The sequence below is a fragment of the Hylobates moloch genome, unplaced genomic scaffold, assembly GCF_009828535.3.
Source record: "Hylobates moloch isolate HMO894 unplaced genomic scaffold, HMol_V3 SCAFFOLD_8, whole genome shotgun sequence".
NCBI classification, from domain to species: domain Eukaryota; kingdom Metazoa; phylum Chordata; class Mammalia; order Primates; family Hylobatidae; genus Hylobates; species Hylobates moloch.
The window spans coordinates 30,183,662-30,210,649 of record NW_026652283.1 but is presented as its reverse complement, the minus strand read 5'-3'; the positions used below and the strand labels follow the sequence as shown (position 1 = coordinate 30,210,649).

General features: G+C 37.0%; 1 protein-coding gene across 1 annotated transcript in view; it reads right to left on the bottom strand.

Moving 5' to 3' along the window:
- Positions 1-582: 582 nt before the first annotated feature.
- The window catches only part of SYT10 (synaptotagmin 10), a 66,453-nt gene continuing 40,047 nt past the window's right edge, over positions 583-26,988 (bottom strand). Inside the window, exons 4-7 of the mRNA XM_032159050.1 lie at positions 11,769-11,889; positions 8,694-8,865; positions 6,185-6,314; positions 583-3,243 (exon numbers count right to left, since the gene is read on the bottom strand). Of these exons, the coding sequence (XP_032014941.1) occupies positions 3,172-3,243; positions 6,185-6,314; positions 8,694-8,865; positions 11,769-11,889 (495 nt within the window). The 3' untranslated portion in view covers positions 583-3,171. The remainder of the gene's footprint in view (positions 3,244-6,184; positions 6,315-8,693; positions 8,866-11,768; positions 11,890-26,988) is intronic.

Here is a 26,988-nt window from a genome sequence, read left to right as displayed (position 1 = left end):
AATGAATTCTTTAGGAGATTGATACCTCATTATTGAGTTGCAAAATTTTCAAATAATAAACATTAGAGGAGAATAAACACAGTTGGGAATGTCAATTAAATATCACCACCAAATAGGTTCAAATATATTTGCTTTTATTTATCAAAAACCTGAGTCAGTATTGATCAGTTGTGATCTCCCTGCAGTAACTACAACGTGCACACACTTCCCAAAACTGCATAAGAAAGTGAGTGCTTGGCTCTGCTTTCCTGTCTTTATTCCCCTAGCACTAGTCCTCATGATATTTGTTGCTGAACTGTGAATATATTCAATATGGAAATTTTTACATGTTAAATGAAGTATCAAAAACACAGGGTTGGCCTGACAAAAAACAATTGTTGGGAAAAATATTATTAGGAAACCAGTGTGAAAAAAACAATATTCTGAGTTTTATGAAAAGATATACTCCACAAACATGAGTGTTCTTTTCATATTCAATTCCCTCATCTCCCGATTGCCTGGTGAATCCGGTAAAAACAACAACAAATCCCTCTCCTAAAACTAAAAAGAATATCAATGTTATTATGCTAATGAATCAACCCCTACTCTTTTTTTTCCTAGACTTATATTTCGTAAGTCCCTGAAGAAGTCCCTGAACTTAGATGTTCATTATATACCTGAACTACAACTTCATAATGTGTCAGTACTGTCATTAAAATGTGATGTCCCACACAAATGAGAGGAGATTTGTAATATCAAACCTTACTTTAAATACTGAAACTAAAAATATTTCATCTTCAATTACAAGCAGAAAGATGGTAAGTTATGTGCATATGAATGTGTGGGCTGTGTAGAGTGAGGGTGTGTTATATTAAAACTGTTAGGATTACATTTTAATAATATGAACTGTCATTTTTAACAATCATGCCTTATTAATCTGAGCATAAACCTACCTCCTGAATTACATGAAAGATGAGTTGTGGTGAATTTCCTCTCCCTGATCTCTTTCTCAGGATTAACACATATCCTTGCATGATGAGTTTATTCTAACTTCAAGGAAACGTTTAAAAAATTATTTTAAAAACTTATTTTAATCTACAATTCCCATATTAGAGTCTTCTGATTGGCCAATGGTTCACATTTTTTCATCACAAGCATTGGCTTTTTCTCCTTAGGGAGTAAAGAAAAGCGAGTTTCTAAGAATCAACAAAAAGTCCTTAAAATGTGTTTTTGGGTGAAAATAATTATACTCACTTAGGAAACGTAATTGCTAATTTACTTTAAGCTGCAGTTATATCTACTAATAAAACAATTGTCTCCAAAAATGTCATTCTATTAATAGTATAACTTTTTGTCTTCCTATTTGAAAAGTTTTATTTCCCAATAAAACAAATGATTTCAAAATGCAAGTGTCATCTTTCATTTTACCTATAGCAAATAATTCTTCTAGGCTTGACAAGGTAGCCACGTGTTTTCAAACAGCTTTCTTCTATTATTTTCAATGAGAAAATGTTAGCTAGGAGTACCTGTTTTCCTTAGGGTGGTATAAGCATTTTTGAAAAATCTGAGGCAGAACTGTGTTTGCCTTTAAAATGTTAACATGCAAAATATTTACCTCTTAATTAATAGTAATGCCATCACTATAAGAGATGTCAACAAAATTTCAAGGCTTTTAAAACTTTTTTTTACTATTTAGAAATAATGAGAGTTTACAAAAATAAAAATTTCATAACCGCTGATAAAATTTTCTCATCCAGGTAAATATGTTTTTATTTTCTTGCCTTTTTTTTAAAAAAAAAACACCAATTTTGAAATAAGCTTGAAATATTTACTATCTATACCACACATCTCAAAAGTAAGGTTGGGGTAATTCAGTATAGATACCTTCCAACAGGGCCTGAAAATGGGACGAAATATGTTGACCTGATTTCAAAGAAAGTTCTGTCTTGTAAAAACACTTGCATAGTTTTTACATGTAGTGGCCTGAACCTTGATCCTTATGAAGGCAAATGCCTTTCATGCAAGGACTGGAGGCCTGGGCCTTTAGAATTAATTTGTTTATTATTATTAAGCATTGAAGTTGTATTATTAATATTTATAGGATATTTCTATATGTTGCTGAAAATAAATCATCCTTTCTTTAAGAAAATACTCAATTCCAATGATTAGCTTCTGACTGGGTTTAAGAGTCACCATTACTGTGTACAATCTAAACGATGATGAACACAGTGTTGTTCCTTTGGTGTCTGTTAGTATGGTCTATCAGAAATACAGGATCTATATGATAGCTTCAAGTCACAAAAAATACATGTCACAAAAAAATACATGTCACAGTACTCGAGAACCTTATGAACAAAAAATGAACTTCTGATTCTGTTCACTTAGAAATACCAATGCTACATTTGAGATGAAGATTATTAGAATTTTAAAAATATCAGTTAAACAGTGCAACAGATATTTGAGCCAACGTTACAGCAAAACAGCATAAAATGGTAGCCACGACGGCTCAGCCTCTGTTTTTCAGCCAATAAGTGTTACTTCTTAAATTTATACTCAAAATGATTCTTTAAATTTACAGCTTTGTCTGTGTATTTTAAAGAACAAGCTTGACAGACAAAGTTTTGAGTTTAGCAGAGCCAAACCTCACCAAGAAAGTAATTTTCTGAGAATGAAAGAAAAGTATTATCAGATAAGGAACATTAATTTGATTGCGCAAGGATTTAATGTTGTGTAAGTTAAGTTCAAAATCTCCTTTTAAGTTTATATAGAACCAGGTGCACAACTAGAAATGAACACAGTATAACAAAATCAAACCCATACATATATGACATGTGCTACTTTATACAATAGCAGCATAAACTACATTTAATTTTAGGTAAGTATGAACTGTTTAAAAAAACATTTCTTATGCAAAGAATTACAACATAGTAAAACACTCTTTGTGCTAACAGGCATTCGACACGAAGGATAAAATGCCTTATGCAACTAAGGACTATATGTATTCAAGTAAAATGTATTGATGTTCAAAGTTAAAAAATCGACAATAAAAGTAAATAAAAAAGTGCACATCAAGTTTGTTCATTACTACAGATATACTTTAAACGAGGAAACCAAACCTTCCACTTTTTTTTTTTCTGATTCAATGAGCACGTGATCCTAGGTTCTTAATATCATGGTCTCATTTTGGAGGCATTATGGTGTGGAAGGTGGTTTAGGAGAAGGGCAGGATCCTTGACTATCAAAACTGGTCGCCCGGCCAGGTAACTGAAAGACAAAAATTTCATAATATATGATCTAGTACAGAAACAGAACATAGTGGTTAGTTGTTGCTCTGTTTTAATAGTGAATATTCAACCATAATATGCGAATCTCTGAAGAAAAGAGATACATAACTCCCTTTGCCCTTCAGAACTTACCTTCTCTGCTACCATGAAGGGACACAGATGTCTCATAGAATGTAGGCAGAGCATGGTACACAGATGTACATGGAGCAGCCCTGCGTAGACAACTACTTATGACTGCAGAATAATTTCAAATTTTACAACAGAGTTTTAGCTCTTTTCTATAAAAAATAAATGGTTTACTTCAGTAAACCATTCATCTCGGCTCACTGCAACCTCTACCTCCTGGGTTTAAGTGATTCACTTGCCTCGGCCTCCCAAGTAGCTTGGAGTCCAGGTGCTCACCACCACACCCGGCTAATTTTTGTATTTTTAGTAGAGACGGGGTTTCACCATGTTGGCCAGGCTGGTTTACTTTGGTGAGGGGCAATTTCTAGGAAAGAGCATAAGAGGTTCCAAACACAAGAGACTGCATTCCACTTGCTCTAAGGCAGGAGCTGATCACGGAGGCAGTTAATGAGATGAGAACTGCGTTTGGCAGATGGGAACCCCAAGTGACAGAGATACTTTCTCACGATCCTTAAATGCCCGTGTGTGTTTAAAAAGTTTAATTACAACAAAACGAATGATTATCTAGATAAAAGGACCCTGATTTTCTTTTTCTTTTCTTCTTTTTTTTTTTTGAGATGGAGTCTCACTCTTGTTGCCCAGGCTGGAGTGTAGTGGTGCGATCTCAGCTCACTGCAACCTCTGCCTCCTGGGTTTAAGCAATTCTCCTGCCTCAGCCTCCCAAGTAGCTGGGACTACAGGCGCCCGCCACCAAGTCTGGCTAATTTTTGTATTTTTAGTAGAAATGGGGTTTCACCATGTTGGCCAGGCTGGTCTTGAACTCCTGACCTCAAGTGATCCACCCGCCTCAGCCTCCCAAAGTGCTGGGATTACAGGCGTGAGCCACCGCGCCTGGTGGAGGAACCCGATTTTCTACATGATACTTTAGTCTTTGTTGTACCAATGGACACAACTCTCGGATAACTGTTCCCTACTCATATTTATGCCTTCTGTGACAATAACATATAAATTACATACTTATTTTTCCTATAATGCACAATCCAGCTAGTTCTTAGGTCCCTAGTCCGTATATTCTGTTTGACCAGTGAATGTAGGAGCAGGGGTTAAAAGGAGCTATTTTGCTGGAGAATGTACATTTACACAATCTTGTTCTCAATAACTATCTGGGATCTTTTTCTGATGACTATATTGTAGCTTATATATATAACTTCCTGTATATACAGTTACGTATATAACTTCCTGTATATTCAGTTATGACAAAAAAGTGTCTACACGTTCTCAAACACAAACGTGTGCCTATTACACAATTCCCCTTCATCAGAGAAATGTAAAGCTGCTTACTAAGCACTAATAAATAATTAATATGCCCTGGGTCATAAAGCACCTTTCTCTCATTCCTTGAGAGTTCTTGCTCACATTATCTCACTTCTCCCCGCATCATCCCTGTGAAGCCGGTAGAGGCATGCAGTTCTATTTTTGTGAAATATGGAGAAGTGTAGTTGGAGACGGAGTGAACAGGCTGCTCAGAAGTAGACAGCCAGAGAAATAAAATTAGAATCCACCTCTCCATTCAGAGTGATTTCATGCCCAACATGGCTTTATTCTCCTTTTCAGATTTTTGGAATTAATATTCACTTTTCATACTTAAGATCAGAACCAGGAAAAGAATACTAATTATACAATAAGCAGTAAAGTGTACTTTAGACAACATTCACTGTTGAAACAAATAATAACTTTCCAAGCCGTGAGCTACTCAGAGAATACACGTCTATACTTATAAAGTTCTAGGGGAAAACACCAAGTGACTGGGTATCTGTGTGTGTGTGTGTGTGTTTGTAGATGCATTTGTGTGTGTGTGTCTTTCATGATTTATACTAAATTATGAAGTCAGATAAAGACTTGATGTATTCACATATAAACAGATATTGACAATGACAGTTCACCTGTGTGAGCATGCAATGCTCATTTGGTGTTCATCCTATTTCCCTATGTCCTGAGTAACACAGCCAAGGTCACTTTTTTTGTGACTAAACTGAGATTAGAACCTCGTCCCACTGATATTTAGTCAATTATACTGCACAGCCTCTCCCATTCAATCCAGTCCCTAGTGCCAGAACAAGAAGCACTAAGCACTTAACATTCAGCATTTCTTTAGTTTTACTCTGAGTTTACCACTATTTCAGAGTCATAGCAGAAACACGGAGAGTAAAGTAACTTGCCGAGGTTTCACAATAAGCAGTCACACAGCAAAGCCACGCCTTGAACTCGACTAAACTGACATCTCAATATTTTAAAAATCTGTGGGCAATTTTACTTTCTGACCAGAGCTGAGGGAGACATATCTTTCTCCTTACACAGAAAAGTTATATTAGGTGACAGCACCTTTATTTAGGGATTGTTGAACACTTTAGGTAAGGTGGCTTTTATTTATGGAAGAGAAGGACAAAAATGCAGTTTCCAGTTAGTAACAAACTTACTAGATTGCCCCAGCACTCACTGATGTAAGTTTTCAGGCTATGCAAAAAAAAAAAAAAAAAAAAAAAAGACTTGCAAATTGCTTACTGTCCAAAAGAATATGAAGCCCAGAAAATGTAGTGTTTTTTAAAATCCAAGAAGGCACACAGAACTTTGAATATTAAATGTTAGAGAATGTGGGACAAAAGCAAGAACAATCTTTTCTATTTTTTTTTTAACAAGGGTGAATACATAAAATATCAGATAAAGGTTAGCAGATAAATAATATTTAAGTAAAAGAGACAACAAAAAGAGCAGATGTAAGGAACTCACAAGCTTACCTCCAGCAACGGGTGCCAGTGCGTTATTGGTTTTCGATGATAGGCCAGCATTTCATTCCAGTGGTCTCGCCCAAGACCTTCAGCGTCCAGTCCCGTTCTGCACACTCCTATGACCTCATTGTGTCCTACCCTATGATTTGTGGAATATTATATTTTCATTTCCAACATTCAAAGGTAAAGGGGGTTTCACAAATATTAGTAGAATTTTAAAAATATGATTAAAACATTAGATTCTGTAATTTTGCAGATTATACTACTTCAGACCGAATGAAATCTCTGAAGTAAATCAACATTTACTAAACAGTATCAACATTCAAAAAATGAATGTGTATAAGAGGCATCCACAAACCATTTCAGTGCTTTGTAGTTTAAGCACATTTCATCATAATAAAAATGGCATGAATGAGAAATACCAGTAGGTCTTTACCTATATGGTGAGTGTCTTTCTTGGAAGCAGTCTTATTTAATACAAGTCATGTAAAACAAATCTTGTTCTTTCCACAAAGCTTAATGTTTTATAACGATGTTTAGATTTCTCACCAAGAAATACAGTACCAATTTTCTTTAACTGACTCTAAATGATATGTCAGTGTGTTACCACTTGTATTACAATTAAATAGGGCAGGCTTATGTTCAGTTGCGTGGCATGTGATTTATTTTTGCATAACAGAAAACATACTGGACAACATTTGTATTTTCTGTTCAGGTCCTGCTTTCATAGCAATGAATCAAGATGATAATAATAACAGTTAATATTTTTGAGAGCTTATTATGTGCCAGTGTTCTAGGTAGTTTAAATGTACTGACCCAATTAATTCTCCCACCATGACCATGAATATCATTATTATCATTCTCTCATTTTACAAATAAACTAAATGCCCCGAAGGTTAGGAGCTGGCCTGACTTTACACACTTAGTAAGAGGCAGAGGCAGGAGCTGAATCAAAGGAGTTGTTGACTCAAGGGCACTTGTGGTTAAGGTGCTTCTCAAGAATGGAATGTCATTGAAAGGAGTTTCAATTTTGACAGACATCTCCAAAGATACTTTTGAGATGATTTTAGAACAATTTCATTACTTTTTTTCCCATCATTGATGTAGATATGTATATGTAGTATTATTTTCTTTAATATGAAATTTCCCAAACAAGCATGTTTTTAGGTACAAAAATTTTGTCTTCCTGTGTATATCTTGTAGCATCCATTTCCCTAAAATTGCCTGAGTGACAAATGCTCAGTTGTATCTACCTGCATTTATTGCTGTGAGAAATCAATAGGGGTAATTGGCAAAGCAGAATAGGGCTCTTGATGAAAACGTCTGCAACTTTTTTAGTTTGAAATTTCAGTGGATTCAAGAGTTCTCTCTCTCTTTCTAAACAGTGGTCACAAGTTAAATTTTTTTTAAAATTATAAATTCATTTCTAGTAGACAGTGCTTGCAAATGTTATTTTTCAGTGTTTTTCCCCCTAGCTCTAAGCCAGAGGAGAGCACATTAATTTCTCTCAGTTATAGGGTCCTGGTGATGATACTATAAAATGGACACTTTGCATGTGTTTGTGTGTTTTAGAACAAAATAAATTTACTAAGGTACTGTTTATGTGCTGATAATTTTGTAGGTTAAAAACACAAGTATTCATTTCCAAAAATTTTATAAATATAAAAGGCAAAATAATAAAAGGAAGTATATACTAAGGCCCAAATAAGAGACATCAACCATTGATGGGACAAGAGTTCAGAGGAAGAAGAGGATTGGTCAGCAAAGCAAGACTTACAGAGGTGCTGACATAAGCCAGGCTGTGGGGTGTTGGTGGGACAAGATACACAAAGCTGGAGGACAGTCCAGGCAACGGGGAGAGAGGGAGGGCAAAGGTAAGAGCTGCAGTGGGAAGGATCTTCAGAGCTGCATAGGGGAGGTTGCAATGTTTTCATGAAAGCAGGAGTGACTCAAAGAGTGTGATCTGGAAGAACTATCCGTAAAGCAATGCTTTAAGACTGATGTGAAGGCATCAAAGCTGTATCCTTATGACTGCTCATTCACTTTCCACTCTTACTCCTCGTTGTTCACGGTTCTATATGATGAAGTTTTACAAATGGGAAAAGTGATTCTCAAAGTGATTATGTAACGTGACCTCTCATGCAGCTAGTTGATGATAGAGCTCGGGTAGGCATCACGATATTCATATTCCAGCCTAGTTGGTAAAACAAATTCTGTTGATTATAATCTCTGTTGTTACTGTAAAAAAGACTCCAGAATAGCGCTTTCTTGAATATGTTCTATACTACTTCTGGACCCATTCTTTCACCAGTCCCAGGTGAATTTTAATTTAAAGATGACTTCTCTTGGAAATGAAAATCCAGAACTATAACACAGAAAACAATGAATTTTGAAGGAATCCTTATTCCCTCCTCCAATTTAAATTAAAACTGTTGTAGCAGTAAATGACCTGAAAAGCTGAGTTTGGCCTGTGCATGAAGACATGGCTGCTCTTCAGTGAGAAGAGAGACACACATACCTGTCGTAATCCATGACCGCAATGGAGAGGCTGACCTGGTCCACGTTCTCTGGAGGGATGTCAAAAATAATGGCCTCATTGTACACGGGGTTTAGAGTGTTTTTCTTTGTAGTTGTTTTCCTCTTTTTTAATCTTCGACCTTCACACATCAGGGACACTTTGACATAAGGATCTAGGAATAAGAAGATAACTTTACTAAAATAAAAGGAATAGTACAAAGCATAAATAAAACTGCAGTTTATTTTTAGTAAATAAGACCTATAAATTTGTCTCCAAAAAAAAGAGTAATTGTAGTAAGGTTAGTTTCTTTCAAAATGGTCTAGAGTAAGAAGATCAAAACTTGTGAAAGACTTAGCAACACTGTACCTAGACAGATAGAGATGATCACAATAAGCAGAAATTAGAAAGCAAAAGCTATACTTGGAATTTTCTTCAATTACTGGAAAAGAACCTAAAATTAAAAATATCATTTGCTCGATAAGGAACTTGGATGGAAAAAAATGATACTTACAAGTGATTTATTGCATGCACAACAGTAAATGATAAAAGGGGGGATATTTGGTTTAAAGATGGCCACAAAAAGAAGGCTCCCGATATGACATTGTCTACACCATGCCAAGTACAGGGGAAAAATTTAGTTGGGCTACATTTTTACAGGCCAAAGGGATCAGATAATTGATAACAAGTTCCGCTACAGCTGACTTGATATCTATCCTATTACCCTTACCATCTTAAATTGTAAAACTGCTATAGTATTATAGAAAATTATATGGCTAGCCAGTTTTCCCAGCACCATTTATTAAATAGGGAATCCTTTCCCCATTTCTTGTTTTTGTCAGGTTTGTCAAAGATCAAATAGTTGTAGATATGCGGCATCATTTCTGAGGGCTCTGTTCTGTTCCATTGATCTATATCTCTGTTGTGGTACCAGTACCATGCTGTTTTGGGTGCAGGAAATCAACATGGCACATGGATACATATGTAACAAACCTGCACATTGTGCATATGTACCCTAAAACCTAAAGTATAATAAAAAAAAAAATAAAAAAAATAAAAAATAAAAAATAAAAAAAAAAGAAAATTATATGATGGTTATACAAAATTTCCAACAAGCCTTACTTTTGCACCTTTTATTCAAAGCAGGCACGGTTTTGGGAGGTGATACTGACATTGGGTTGAGTACACTAGATAGTTAAACAATCAGTGGCTGCTATCTTATTTTTTTTTTCATTCTGACCATCCTCTAACTGTAGCACCAATTTTTTTTCCTATTTCCATAGTAATACATTTTATTTCCATAGAATAAACCAAAATGATGGCAATATTAATTTATTTGAGCATGTGAATCCTTCTTAAACTCTTGAAATGTGTATCTCTGTATTTCCAAAGTATTCCCATCAAGAAGCAAGGTATTCGTGGCTGGAAATACGGTATGTAGAGGAAAACAAGATAACAGGGTAATGTTAATGTCTGTTTCCTATTTATTTTTAAATTTTTAAATAATAGGAAGTACGTCCTAAGGAGAAGCTCATTTCTGTGATACAGCTTTGTGTTTGAGACCACAGGCCTAGGCCTTCTAATGAACAGTGAGAATGAGAGGCATGGATTACCCTTTGTAACTCCCGTCACGTCTCTGACTACATTTCTCTGCTTGTGACAAGGATAATTTACTGGCTCTTTAGTTGATTCACAACCCTGTTGTGAGGATTAATGAGGAGGTGCTCTCAAAGCATGCACTCCTCCGATGAAAAGTTTCATATAAATAAAATGTAATCTTGCACTTAATTATAACTTTGATGTTGTTTTCTTGACTCAAAATTTGATCTCTTTTCATACATGGTAAAAAAGAGTAGAATAAACAATTTGCAGAGTACAGTTTATTTTAAGTTCTTCAACATTTACTGACCCAAGACTTTTTCACCAAAATTAATGTAGAATTTACTCGTTCTACTTTCACACACACACTATGTATCGCAAATTTTAAAAAATGAACATCATGACATAGTTCAAAAATCCATGATAGACAGATATACAATAAGTAGTGTCTCTCCCATTTGTCTTCATCCCTTAGTTTTCGTATATCACTTCAGTATTTTTAATACGGATGTTAGCAATATGAATATATATTCCAAATTTCCCCATTCTTACACAGAAGGGTGCATAATATTCATATTAATTTTTTACTTCCTTTTAAAAATTCACTTGTACATTCTGGAGCTATTTCCACACCAGAACTTACAGTTCCCTTATTTTTTTTGTGATGCAAATTTAGATTTTGTTGTTGTTCTGCAAAACCACAAATTATAGATCTTCCCCAAATGTCATCCTTTATTTCCACCACTATGTCTTATTTCTGTTTCATACAACAAATACCTACCAGTCTCCCTACTGTTCCCTTACCATTTTTCTTCCACAGAGCTGTGCCGGTGTTTACGTATTAAGTTCTAAATAATTACCCAGAACTGCAGTGAATTAAATAAAAGGATGGAGAAGCATGATGTGTCTTTATCTTTTTATCAAAGTTAGCACAAGAAGAATTTACTTCAAGAATTTCTTTCAGAATCTTCAAGAAGCATTAATTTATTTTATTATTTATTTCAGACCCTACAGGTGCACAAATTTTTAGTTAGGTGGCAAAAATGCAAATGCAACTGGTAGTCATGGAACATGACTATTTCTCTGGAGATCAAGTGAGGGGAATAAGTTCAGACTAAATATATCTTCACATGGCCTCACTCATGGCTTAAGCCTAAGAATCTTCCTTTATAAACAACTGACTAGCTGAAAGTAGGGGAGTAGATGGTAAATTATGTATCTTTGAGACGGTACTAAATTGATAGTGGAAGAAATAGAAACAAGAACCCAAATTCAGATCTATTTGATAACAGCTTTCAAAAATTTCATAATGATAATGTAAATAAGAGGTGAATTGGAACATGTAAATGTGTAATCTTTTTTTTTCTTTTGTAGTCCTCCCATTATAGACACATAATTCAGTAGTCATGTATCATTTTAGATGCATGAAATATTTTACTTGGGATTGTGCCCTCGGTCCTATGGCCGTTGTGTACACACCTGATGAGCCAGTAATATCCATCGCCTTCAGATTTCTGCACTTAATGACTGTCAATGTCATACGCCCGGCCGTCGGCAAGTAACAAAGGGAAAACATGATTTCACCCAGGTCTATACTTTCCTAGAAAGGCAATCGGAATGTTAGCAATTTCAAACATTGAAGGGTGAAAACCAAAAATAATGAAAGATGTTGAATACAAAATCACTTTAGTAGAATACTGGAATGTCATTTGAAATTGTTTTACTGAGGATAATACAGATAACATTGCAAGAAAGCTATTCTGAATGCAGTAAGCAAAAAGAGTGTATCCCAGCTGCTTATTTGGTATCTCCACTTGTATTTACAACAAGAATCTCAAACTTAACATAGTCAAAATCAGACTACTGATTCCACCCATGCCCCACCATCTTCCAAAACTGATTCTTCTGTCAGTGTTTCCGTAATCAACAAACGGCATCACAATTCACCCAAAGGCTGAAGCCAAAAACCCAGTGGTGACTATTATTCTTTTATCCTCACCCTATGAGCAACCCATGGGCAAGTCCTGTCTACACTGTCTACAAAATATATCCCAAATCAGTGACTTTCTTTTCAGCTCTACTACTGCCATTCAAGCCACCATCACCGCTTGTCAGGATTACTTCACTAGCCTCTAAAACAAAACTCTCATTCCAGAAGTTAATCTTCACACAGCAAAGTGATCATTTATGAAATGCAAATCTCTTGCTTAAAACTGTTTAAGGGATCACAACTGTAGTGGAATAAAATCCAAACTCCTTACCCTGGCATTTAAGTGGAATAACTTCAAGTCCTGGTGTGCTTGGGACATTCCTGGTTCATACCTATTATTATGGTGTAATTATTAAGAACATCCCCGTCCACATTTGTTTTTTGAGACAGAGTCTCGCTCTGTTGCCCAGGCTGGAGTGCAGTGGTATGACCTCGGCTCAGTGCAGCCTCCACCTCTGTTCAAGTGATTCTCCTGTCTCAGCCACCTGAGTAGCTGGGATTACAGGCATGCAACACCACATCTGGCTAATTTTTGTATTTTTAGTTTCAACTGTTGGCCAGTCTGCTCTCAAACTCTTGACCTCAAGTGATATGCCCACCTCAGCCTTCCAATCTGTCCACATTTAAATGTGTCTTTGTTTGGCTAATACATTAGAACATCACACACATAAGGTTTATGTCATCTGGGCCCTACCTTTCTCTCTAACATTTTCTCATTCCTTTCCCCTCCGAGGTCGGATGCAGACACAAATGTCTTTCTGTGTGTGTGTGTGTGCATGTGTGTGTGTTACTCAAACAAATGAAGTTTGTTCCTGCTCTGGGGCCTCTGTGTGTTTTTTTTTTCCCTTTGACTAGTACTTCTTTCTCTTAAATCTTTATATGGCTGACTTCTTACCACGCAGAACTCAACTCAAAGAGCATCTCTGCAGTGGGATCTTCTCCCATCATTCATTCTGAGACTGCACATCCTTCATATCCTATACTCACCCCACTCCCAGACCCTTCACATATTTTTTGTAGTACTTATTGTCTGATATCATCTTTTAAATTCTTTTTTGTTTGTTTCCCTGACTCCCAGATATAACACCCAGGAGAGCAGGGTTTTTGGCTGTCTTACTTTCTACAATGTACTGAAGTGCATGGTGCATAGCTGATACATATCAGTACATATTTTTTGAAGAACTGAATACATTATTTAATTAATCTGGACAAAACTTGACCTGTTTTTTTTCATTTTTATAAAGCAGAACTGTCAACAGTACCCTGATATCGATTTATATGTGGTCTTTGACTGCAGAGGTGGTGGACAAATGAAAATGAATGTGGATAATGGACAATTTAGGATGCTCCTTAAAGAGTTGTTTACAGGATTCAATGAAATCATGCCTGGTAAGAAATCTGTGGCAGGTTTACTTCTGGGGGAAATAACTCGCTGATTATGCCCTCAGGTCCACAGAGCTGGGGTCTTAAACATTTTTCATGATACACTATTAACATCTATTGGGCTCACTCATATAGCTCAGGTTCTGATTGACATGATTCTCATTTCTTTATTCATGGTCTAGAAGTTGTACAGACCAGTAATTCAGAGAAAAAACTAATTAAATTTGTGTTCGACCCCCAGTTTTCTACTTTCTAAAAGTGAGGTCCTGGGAAATTCAATTAAGTTTTTAATCTCCAAAATTTCATTTTCAAATTGAGAATAAGGCTCGCTTCACAAGGGTTGTAAGCATTAAAGGAGATAATGTAAATAAAGCGTAAGGCACTTTATACAGTGTTTGGCATGTGATAAGGAATGATGTTTTGTTTACTACTGTAATGCTAGCACACACAGCAGTGTCTTAGATATATTAGGCATTCAGTAAGTACTGGATAAATGAAAAGCTTAATAATGGAAGTGATTAGTATTGCAAGAATATCAGTGAACAAAAACTATTTTGAAAGAAAGGTATATCCAACTGGGTGTCCTTTGGGCTAGTGGATTGCTGTAGACCAAAAATTGTGAGCAAGATCCCATAGAAGAGGGGTGAGGAAAAACAGAAAGAGCACAGCCTCCTGCTGAAGAAGGAACATCCTTCTCTTCCTTCTAACATGTTTTTTTTTTTTTTTTTGAGACAGGGACTCTTACTCTGTCACCCCTGGCTGGAGGGCAGTAGTGCAACCACGGCTCATGGCAGGCTCAACCTCTGGGGCTCAGGCGATCCTCCCACTGCAGCCTAGCTGGGATTATAGGCATGTACCACCAAGCCTGGCTAATTTTGGTATTTTTGTAGAGACAGGGTTTCACCATGTTGGCCAGGCTGGTCTTGAACTCCTGGGCTTAAGCATCTAACTGCCTTGGCCTCCCAAAGTGCTGGGGTTACAGGCGGGTCCAATCTCACACACGCAGTGTGGAGATGGGGAAATTAATAGCAGTAAGTCTAGTGAAGACAGCAAGAAAAAATAGCTACAAAGACACAAAACTGCTAAAAAAAGAAGCAAATATTCTAAAAAGAATAGCAAATTGGAATCATTTTGTATTAGGGGTATTAAACAATAATAATGCCTCAGTAACTTAAACTCAGTATTTTATTACAGACTTGAACAGTAATTAATATTTAAAGTAATGACCTGAGTCATCAAGATAAGGAAATATATCCTATGTGTTCTGTTCAAGAAAATAGAGACACATACACTATTTTTCAGGATTATTTTTATCCAAAATGCTTAAAACGTTTAAAGTGGTATTATAATTTCAGCTTAAAATGAGTAAGGCTTTGAGCTTCTGAAAATTGTGGGTAGTCTCATTTTTCTACAATTTTATATAAACATGAGTTTCCCATATCAACCTCTGAAAAATTCTTGTATTTCGGGGCAAATAACCATTTGAAAGCCTGTTACAAAGTCTAGGATGCAGTGTTCCATAAAATTTATTTCCAGTAAGAAGATTTTTATTCCATTCTCATACACACTAATTTATTTGGCTGAACAATCACAATAATAATCTTCAGAGTTCCTACTTGGAAAAGGGGCATATGAAAAAAGGGCAACACTGAAGCTGGCTCAGAGGTTCTAAATTTGATTTCTTCATGCTGGCTCCACCAGAATGGAGCTGGGTAGATAAAGACCATTTTTTGATGATCAGCTGTAGTCAACCTCACAGACTGAGCCACAGTTATAAAGTTTGTTCCGTGTAGTCTCTTTCCAAAATAAAAATAAAAGTCACTGGAAAGATAAATTGACATGCAAATATTTGCACTGCACATCCTATTACAGGACTAATAGTAAAATCAAGCTGTAGCAATGGAGTGTAAGAGATGGAGAGAAGGCAGATTAAAGGCTCCATAACTACAAGGTCTATGAACCAAGAGAAGTATTCCTGGAGGGAAACAATCATTAGGTTGGGCTTAAAGAATTAACCAGATGGGATTTCACAGGGTGATGAGGAATAATGCTGTATGTGAGTACTATGATTATTCTCAGAAATAAAAATGGTCAGTGTGCATTGAGAAATAGGGAGTTTGGAAACATGTTAGAGGACAGTTAGGCTTGATGTAGTTGTTTGATGTCTTCTATGGGCAAGGTGTTGGTGACATGAAAGGGTGGGAGCTTGGCAGAGTGGAAAGGGTGTAGGTTCCTGGGTCAAAAAAACTGGAGTTAAAAATACCAAATCTTCCGCGTTCTATTCCCAAGCACACAGCAAAAATACTTGACCTCTCTGAGCTTGAGTTTAATTGCAAATAAAATGGAGACTATAATAAGTAACTCGAAAGGTAGTTATCAAACATGTAAAGTGCCTGGTGTAAACAGGTACTCAAAAACAATAATGATGTTAATGAAAATAATATTTGAAAAAAAAATTTCTTTATCTTGAGTAGGCTAGATTAGGATGAAAAAAGACATAAGAGAGAGAGGTCATTGAAGTAAAGTTGGTGTGGGAAGATGTTGGCTGAGGAAAAGTTTGAATTCAGTGATATATTAGGAAGTAAGAATCATTAACACGTATTGAAAAAAACTAAACAAACAATTGGTTGCTGTGGTGATAGCAGTCATCACATCAACTTAGCACCTTAAATGCAGCCTGTCTCCCACATTTCCTTGGTGGTAAGAAAACAGACGGTTTTCTTCCCACTGTTAAAAGTGAGATGTAGAACTAGATCAAATGAGCTTCTTCATCAAGTTACTAGTCCTTCATCCACCTGCCCACACAACAAGCTACAACAAAATACAGACCCAGAGTGGGTCTACTGGATTCAAACTACTGTAAAATGTATTTCTCCCTGACCTACACTTCTCATTCACCTGAGAAAATCATGGAATTTAACCTTGAACAATCTACTTAACCTCACTTGACCTCAGTTTCCTTGGCATGACATGAGGTGCTCAAAGAGGTGAGCTAATTTATTTTCCAGCTCTAAAACTGTGTAATTTTAAGCACCAGTAAAAAATGAGAACTAAATAACACATATAGTTTAGGCACGCTGGAGAATGTCTGGTCAAGCCCTTTCAGGCCTTGTTTGCTATAGCCCTGGCGGAGCCTCCTTGAAAAGACCACAGTCACTGATGTGAATAGATAAATTTAAAGGTCAAGAACAAGTGGCCCTAAAAAGTGGCTACCATTTAAACTTCCAGATAATATGCTAGAGGAGGAAGGATGCAATCCTCAAGGCTGAGAGTATCAGGCTTGATCTAGTTGGGGATTCATGAGGAAAGGCCATACAGGATAATAAATGTGCAATGTCATTTCTATTATCATCTGGCTCTGCTAAAATTCTCAAGAGTATTATCTGATGTGTGGTGAACACTCAGGATACACAATATGAAGTCCAAACTATTTGACATGACACATGTGGCCCCTACTAATCTGGTCTCTACCTTTTTTTTTCCTGCCTTCATCTCACAAATTTTTTGTTATGCTCCCACAACCCAAAAACTCTGCCCTCCATATATATAAAATAAGTAATTTGCAAGGTAGATATCCAACATGTAAAGTGCCTGGTGTAAACATATATATATATATATGCATATGTATACACACACACACACATAATGATGTCTGGTCAATCTCTAAACTTTCTTTCATTCATTAGCACGGTCATGTTTACTGAGTGCATAAAAAATGCCAGGCACTCTTCCAGTCATTGAAGAAACACTGATGACTAAGACACAATTTTTCTCCTCCTAGGGCTTATATGTGATTTTGGACAAGTTACTTAACCTTGAAGAACACCACACAACTAATTAGGGGACAAGCTTTAATGATAACACAGGTCTGCATAATTTTAAATTACGTTTTTTTGTTTGTTTGTTTTTTTGAGACGGAGTCTCCCTCTGTTGCCCAGGCTGGAGTGCGGTGGCAAGATCTCAGCTCACTGCAACCTCTGCCTCCTGGGTTCAAGCAATTCTCCTGCCTCAGCCTCCTGAGTAGCTGGAATTATAGGCACGTGCCACCATGCCTAGCAAATTTTTGTATTTTTAGTAGAGACGGGGTTTCGCCATGTTGGCCAGACTGGTCTTGAACTCCTGACTTCAGGTGATCTGCCCACCTTGGCCTCCCAAACTGCTAGGATTATAGGCATGAGCCAACGCCTGGCCGCTTATTTTTTTATTTTATTTTTTATCTTGTGTTGTAAATGTTTTCTAGAGAGATACTTGGATTTTAATTACGGAAAAGAGTGATGAAAGATATTTGATTCTTTCCACGACGATCTAGGAGGGCATTAGAGGTGGGTGACAATGTAAATGAAGAAAGATGTGTAAAGGCAAAGGGAATTAGAAACAGAGGGGTCAGCTTATAGGGAGGCTGTGAGGGGAGGCTTAGAGTGCTCAATGAAAGCATGGGCTCTGGCAAAGCCAGAGTATGATTTGAATGGCAACACAGTGGCCTTATTCTAAATGGCCTCTCCTCAGGAGCACATAATCAAATCACCTCTGACTGTCTCTGCAGTCAGGATGAGATCCATTTTTACGGCTAATAACAATTACGTGGAGGGATTGCAGTTATATTTAAAAGGGATAAATACAAGGACAATATATGTCAGAGTGCAGTTTGCAGCCTGACACACAGTAGGTGCCAGAAAACATACTACTTTTCTTTTTTGCTCAAAAACCATGTTTCTGAGGTCAGTGATTATCATAAGGTGAATGTGCATACAAAAGCTTACTAAATGAGTAAATAAACAATAAGGTATCGGGCCAGGTCATGACTTCTGTTAGTTGCAGGAGAGGCATCTACTGTTTGAAGGAGTGAAAGCTACCAGCAACCAGAAAACAAGTGACAAAGACACTTTTTACGGGTGTTGTGGTTTGTGTGAACGAAATTTCCTGAAATTGTGCAAGTGCTTGCCCACATAGGATGACCTTGAGAATACAATAAACCAGTCATAACAGTTTTGAGCCATTTAAAGATACATGCAAGGTTTGGGGAGCTACAGTTAGAAGATACTTATCTATTAGTTTTATTGGACCTTATTTCTCTATAGATCTCTCTAGTCTTGTGTGATATGGGATTATGTTTGCTGTAATTCTATAGCACAATAAAATTTCAGAATCAAATGTATTCCTAAGGTCTGCAAATTGCGCTTTTTCCTTACATATCTGGTAATTGTCCCCAAACAGCCAGCACATGCAGTCTAGTGACTCTAGATGGCAAATGGGAGGGAGGAAGAAGCAATTTGATGGAGTACAATTAGGAAATGTAATTAACATGGTAACCCTTTTCCAGTTTCTAGCCCACTTTCCCCTCTTCTTTCAAAGAACCACAACTTCTGCACAACATGCCCTCCCTGCCTTCCTCCCAGTGATTCCGATTCAATCAGGTTTCATTGTGTTCCACAGAGGTCAGGGAAGAAACAGGAAAAGGAGGCTTCTATCACAAAACCTAGTGAGATTCCTGGATTTTTACATCATATTTTCATTATTCACTCTTTTCTGCCTTCTCTACTTGAAGATAAAATGGTCACCAGGTGCCTTTCAGCAGGACTTCCTTGTATTTCTGCACAAAAGAAGGAATGAATTTTACACTAAGCACATAATCTTAAGCATTGTGCTTGGCCATGGTACTAAATCCAGGTGAAGCATAGCTGAGGTCAGGGCAGGAACAGGCCAGAGAACATGGCTGCGTTAGAGGCAGGATAATTACAAAACCCCTCTGGGCATTAAGTGATTAACAGCAACCACCCAGAGCTAGTATTGCCAGGACACTGTTTAAGAGTGCCCATGTTTCTGCTCAGTGGGAGATCCATTTTCAGTTCCCTTCCAAATGTGAAATAACTACTAGTTTGGTGCAAAAATAATTGTGGTTTTTGCCATTAAAAAAAAAAAAAAAAAAAAAATTGCAAAAACCGCAATTACTTTTGCACCAACCTCATAGATGCCAGAATGGTTTAGCTTTTGTCCTATCCAGCACAACCATGGACTTTAGCTATCAGGAGCCACAAAGTGACAGAGCTGAGGCCTTAAAACAATCCTTCCTTGATTTAACTAATCAAGTCTCAAAATTAGCTGTGTAATGAAGACAGTGAAGTAAGAGGGAACAGCCCAACATAGATACTGAGATGAGCAACTTGAGACACAAAAAGAGGATACAAATTTCATAACAACTCTTCCCTTCATCATACTGGTTAAGAGATAATCATAAGCTTCTGGGTGCAAAAAACCAGAGACTTATTCTCAAACTTCCATCATCATTTACAGATAGGGGCATGAAAACCTGTGCAATAAACTATATACAACTCTCCTTAGAGTGTTTGATGCTTTTAAATATCTTTACAAAATTCTTAATTAAAGGAGTCCCTGTAAGAATTGCTGTATATAGACACCTAGGCTGGATGAACTTGGCTTCACTATTTTAGAGTCTATCTTAAATTGATTGACATTGTTCCACTTCTTGCTCTCAAAGTTTCTTCTCCACGTAATAGCCACACAGCTTACTGATTCTAAGGACGTCTATGGCTCACTTCTCAACAAAAGCCATCAATAGCCTCAGATGTCACTCAGAATAAAACCCGAAGCTCTTTCCATGGCCTGAAGACTCTGGATGACCTGACTCTCGGCTATCTCTCTGATTTCATCTCCCATCACTCTCATCAGAGAGCTCTTATCTGAGCACTCTATCTAGGGTGGCCCCAACTCCACTACCACTGCCTACTTCCTGCCCTGCCTCATGTTTCATAGAGTACGTGCCTTCAATCATGTGCATATTGTATATTTCCTTCATTATTATCTGTCTTCTTTTCTAGAATGTTGGCCTTATAGAAAAGGAACACTTTATGTCCTAAGATGCTGGGAAGAGTGTCTGGTAAACAGGAGAACTAAACAAAAGTTTGCTGGGTTGATGCGTGTAAGATCCTTCCTCCTCTCTATATAAGTAGATTGTACATTACAACATTAGCAGTCTACTGTTATGATAACAGTGTGTTTGGGCACAATTTTCTGTGTCCAGTTATCTACACTCTTCTGTAGACTGGTATTTGATAGATGCCAGCTTCCTTTTACTTACCATAGGGTGTGAGATGATAATATTGAAAAATCTAAAAGCACTGTAAAAGCATGAATAAAATGGGCATCCAGTCAGTAAGGTCTCTGGTTTACTGAATTAAATGTGCAGGACTTAATGCAATATATGTCATGGCATAGTCTTGTATAATATTGTCACATTTTGTTCTATTTTTAAGATTTAGGAAAAGAGTTAAGGCATCAGCATCTCTCATTCATTTTTTCAAAATATGAGGGTAATACATTTAAGAAATCTAAATATTAGGGCAAGAACTTTAGGACGTAGAAGTAGCTGGGATATTAGCAGTCGAGTGGATGACAAGAAGGTGTTTTCTCTATGTGCAACGTGATAGCATGTTGGGGATAACTGACAATTAGAAACTTTAAATTCACAAACATTTTACATTTATTACCTAATTTTACTTTCAAAATATTCCTGTTGGGTTGATATTATTATAAATCTCTTTTTGTGGATGAAGAAACAATTTCAGAAATGTTAAGCAACTTATTGTAAGTGATACAGCTAAAGGTAACCATCCCAGGATTCTAATGAAAGTATACTCATTAGCATTTTAATTCCTGTACTTTCCTGCTTCACTCTGTGGCTTTATCTAATAGAAATAGTGCTTACACGGGCGCAGTGGCTCACGCCTGTAATCCCGGCACTTTGGGAGGCCGAGGCGGGCAGATCACGAGGTCAGGAGATCGAGACCATCCTGGCTAACATGGTGAAACCCCGTCTCTACTAAAAATACAAAAAAATTAGCCGGGCCTGGTGGCGGGCGCCTGTAGTCCCAGGTACTCGGGAGGCTGAGGCAGGAGAACGGGGTGAAGCCGGGAGGCGGAGCTTGCAGCGAGCCGAGATCGCGCCACTGCACTGCAGCCTGGGCGACAGAGTGAAACTCCGTCTCAAAACAAACAAACCAACGAAACAAAACAAAACAAAAAAAGAAACAGTGCCTACAATTTTAGTGGACAGAAAAACAAAATTGTTTTTGTGGTCTTAGATTTCAAAGCCAGCAGATAAAGTACTACATTTCTTTGAAAAAAATTTTTAGAAATTAGAAAATCAGATACTTGATTTATAGCAAACTGCTTAATGCAGCCTGTTATAGAGGAGGAGAAGAATTATTCTGAACATTTACATTTAAAAAGCATCTGCATATTCTTGTCACTCTATAAGGGTGTGTTAATAACTAATAATAGTTATACTGGTTAAATGCAAGGAAGAAATAGAACAACTTTAAACAGGATCTTTGGAACCACATACAAGAGGCCCAGCTATGTTGCTGGAGCATTATGGAGCTAAATAGCTTCTCTTTATTTCCTACAACCTTCAAGCATTAAAATATACCAGGACACAGCTGATAGAATAATAAACCAAATATGGATTTTTTGTTAATTCCATCTAAGCGAGAAAAACTGCCTGGACGTTTTCTGAAATAACATTGAATCCAACTGATTTTTAAAACAAGGAAAAGAGAAGCATTGCTTAGTTCTCTATGCATATCAGTCACGGTTTTACAAGACAGATTTGACAGGATTATAAGTTTTAAAGGCCTTATGCATATGTTTTTGCCACAAGTGTTTTGTTACAAATTTCTGTAATTCAAACTATATTAGCTTTGGCAATTCCAATTCTGTAAGCCAATAGTTGGACTTCCGTGTTTCACAAGAAAATTCATTTCTTTTCCTTTCTCTTTAGTGTATTTCAAGTATGGTAAAACGCTAATATCATGCAGGGTGAACAACTGAACTAGGAATGAAAGATTTAAAACCTAGTTCTGGCTCTTCTACTAATCAGCTTTGTGAATTTTAATTATTTTCTTAACATTCTTGGGCTTCAGTTTTCTAAACTATAAAAAGAAAGGATTAAACTTGGACTCTCTACCAATTCTAAAATAATGATTGTGTGATCTAGACATGAGACTCTCAAAATCCTGCCCAGAATATACCCATGAACTTTTAAGGTAGTATGAAAAGACTTCTGACCTATTACAAATCTTACATACTTTACCCTGAGAACAAGATCTCAGGTCATGATTTCAGATATTGATTTTATTTATATACAATTATATAATTTGGGTATTTGATTGTTCAGCCCGAAAGCAACAAATTGGAGCAGTAAGGAAGGCAGGAAGCATGCAGACTTATAATAGAGATGAGATATTTTAAATATAAGAGAGCATTGGACAGAAATGAAAATCTGCTTTTTAAGTTTATATAATTAATGGTCACAAAGATCACTACTGTTAATAAAAGAATAATTTACATTCAGAATATTCTAATTAAAAAGCAGAAACATCTGTGGCATTTTATAAGTATTTATATTTTAAATTTCTAAGGTAATAAACTGGGAACATAAAAATATGTTTTGGAACCTATAAAATTAACAGAGCTATTTTTTCCAGGCTACTCTTAATAAATGAAATATAATCTGTGGCTGAAATCTTAATTCTAAGAGGCAGAAATTCTTACTTTTTCAATTGCAATGAAATGTGGAGTTCCACTTTTTTTTTTTTTTTTTTTTTTTTGAGATGGAGTCTCGCTCTGTTGCCAGGCTGGAGTGCAGTGGCGCGATCTGGGCTCACTGCAACCTCCGCCTCCCGGGTTCAAGCAATTCTCCTGCCTCAGCGTCCCAAATAGCTGGGACTAGTAAAGACGAGGTTTCACCATGTTGGCCAGGATGGTCTCAATCTCCTGACCTCGTGATCTGCCCGCCTTGGCCTCCCAAAGTGCTGGGATTACAGGCGTGAGCCACCGTGCTGGGTCCAGAATTCCACATTAAGGAGATCCTTTGAAGTTCTTTATGTAATAAAGAGTAGAGTGTTTTAGCAATGATCATGGCTCTTTCTAACTTTCTGTGGTTGAAGCCATGTCTTATCATCAGCCTTTGAAGGACTAATTTGATTTCTCCTAAGGTAATGCGCACGTAGATACACAGTCAGATACACAGCATGGTCCAGAAAGGTTATAGGAAATTAACCTGTTTGTAATTAGGAAACATTTTCTTTCTTTAGAGAATCAGTGAGGGATCCAGCAGGAAACAGATGGCACATATGAATGAGAGTAATTCCAGAGGGCTTCATGAAGGGCTATTCACAGAGATGTGAGCTGGGAGGAGGAACCACAAGAAGACAGCTACCCTGGAGTGGTAACAGCAGAGGCTGTCATGACCACTAAGACTTAAAGAGCAAGTGGGGACAGTTACCTGGATTCAGAAAGAAAGTGGTCAGAAGAAAAGCCTGCTTTGAGAAAAACTGCACCCTCAGATGAAGGGCATAGACAGCCTGGGGTTTTCGTGCAGGGGAAGAGAGCAATGGATAGAAATATATTTCCCAAGGTCATTCTTCCGCCCTAATATTTCTTGCCAGTTACATCACAACTATTGGCTTACAATAGGAGAGTGGCAGAAATGAGTAGGGAAAGTTAGAACTAACTGCCAGTTCATAAAGAATAGGTAGAGTCAGAAATTGGAAGGGATGGGAAGGATAGGCAGTGGAATAGGGTGTTCAGGGGGGTGATACCCAGAGTGGAAGTGGAGAGAAATGAAGATGCCAAAATCCTCAATGAATGTGTGAAAAATAATTGGGATACTGTCTCCAGGTAGGAGATGAGGTCCAGGCCAGATGGCATTATGAGTATACACATCATACATTATAAAAAGAAGCAACAGTATCAGGCCGGGCACGGTGGCTCACGCCTGTAATCCCAGCACTTTGGGAGGCCGAGGCGGGCGGATCATGAGGTCAAGAGATCGAGACCATCTTGGCTAACACAGTGAAACCCCATCTCTACTAAAAATACAAAAAATTAGCTGAGCGTGGTGGCGGGCGCCTGTAGTCCCAGCTACTCGGGAGGCTGAGGCAGGAGAATGGCATGAACCCTGGGAGGCGGAGGTTGCAGTGAGCTGAGATCACGCCACTGCACTCCAGCCTGGGCGACAGACTGAGACTCGGTTTCAAAAAAAAAAAAAAAGCTGTAGTATCTACTCACTGAATCACAGCACACAGTAACTAAAAAGCATTAAAGGAACTCTGAAAACTTTCCGACTTGAATAGAAAAATGTAACACTTAAAATTATGCCTTATGATACTACTACTATGATATAATTTTTAGCATCAAGGTCTTTATTCCTATTTAATATGATAGCTATCTAAACAATAACGAAAAACCTACCATAAAATGTATCCTATGGCATATATGGAACGTTTACAAATATCTGACTGTGCTAATCACTTATGTTATTTAGTCCTAACAAACTGTGGTTAGCCTTCTCATAATTCCCATTTTACAGATACTATAATTAACACTTAGAGAGATTTAGTAACTTGGTCAAGCCATACACAGATAAGTGACACAGCAGGAATATAAAGCAATGTGGGTTTGTTACAGAGACTTCAGTGCTTCATTAAGCACTTAGAGGCTACATTGCCTCTAACTACAGACACAGAGAAGTCTCAAGGATATAGTGGGGAAGCTAGATGGGAGTTTTAATCTTTACCAGTACAACCATGTAGGAATTTAAATGGGAAATTATGTACATGTGATGAATTTAGGCAAAACATCATCCTTTTGCTTTTCAAACAACCCCAAATATTATGACTAAAATACGGTTGGGAGCTATTCCTTAAGTGGCTGATTGATACTCATTTTTGAATGACACCCTTTCAATGAGTCTAAATATCATACTGTGCTTACCCAGCAATTCTAGATTTATCTAAAAAGTATGGCATCAATGCTGAATTACATTTAAAACTGGTGGCACAAATTTAAGTTTCAGATTTGCATTAACTTTGACTTTTTTGTTCTGTAAAACAGAAGCCTGTAATCAATGTTACAGGAAGCTGCTGTTTAAACTGCTAATAAAAGGCTAATATAATCATTGTTGTGGGCTATTTCATAGCCGCTTACCTACAGTCTTTCCCATGAAAGTAAAAGTAGTCAAAACACACTGATTAGACAACAAAACCTTGTTCTCTAAATGTGCATAGATGTGATCTAACATGAAAATAACAATAAATTATGATGATTTACTTAATATTATTCATGAGACAAAGCTCCTTTAAGTAGGCTGGCTGAGTTAGGCAGATATTAAGGCCAAGAAAAATCATACTTTGGGAACTGAACTCTCATGGTCTTATGATAGTATATGAAGGACTCTACTATTTTTAAACTGAAGTTAAATTTAATTTTAAATTATCATAGATGCTTCCCATCAATTCTAGCAAGGTAAAAGACCTTACATACAGGTTCATGGAATTTACTTTCACCATTTGAGTTAATCTATAATCAGTTACTGGTGGCCCATAAGCAGATGTGTAATCTGTGACACACCAAGGCCAGGTTTATTGCAGAGATGAAACAGAAAACTAGGAATGTTCATAGAGGAGCAGATGTGGGTTCATTGTCCCAACCTGCAGGTCGATAGCTACAGTACTGTCTGTTACACCCCAGGAGACCTGGTAAGACAGACAGCCCCTGACCAGAAAGGTTTGCTACCTACTGTCCCACTTTCCATCATACTCTTTTCCTTAAAATAAAACTGGAATTTTGCCACTCTTTAAAATGTTATTAGCTGACACATATTTCATAGTGAATGAACTTTAGAAGATAATTCATTGATAGCTAAATGTGAAAAATATATAGTATTATTCTGATCCTATGATTGATCCAGGATGATTGGGGGTAGAATTAAAAAGATATCTCTAGATTAAAAAGAATTTTAAATATTAAAAAATTTTAGTAATGTGTAATATGTTATTTCAAACTGAAGCTCAGCAGGTACATCCAATACTCTGAATTGTTGATACAATGAATACAACAGTTCCTTTGTACCTGTCCTGTCAAGGTCTACTCTTTCAAACAGTACCTGACAGATGCTTAGTTAGAATATAATAGATTCATTTTATACCTGTAACCAGGTCAATGTGATATACACAAGCAACTTCCTTACTTGCAAGAATTTTAAAGTGTGTAGAACACAGTTGGTGCAAAAAAAAATTTTCATTGAATAGGTAAGTAAATAAATAAATATGCAAATGAAGGTAGTTCTGTTAAAAAAAAGGAAATCTTTTCCTTGTCTACCTATATTTTCAATGGCTTCTTGAGTATGCATAGGAAAACTACATTTAAATATTCAAAATACATTAGTCTTGGTCGGGTGTGGTGGCTCATGCCTGTAATCCCAACACTATGGGAGGCCGAGGCAGGCAGATCACTTGAGGTCAGGAG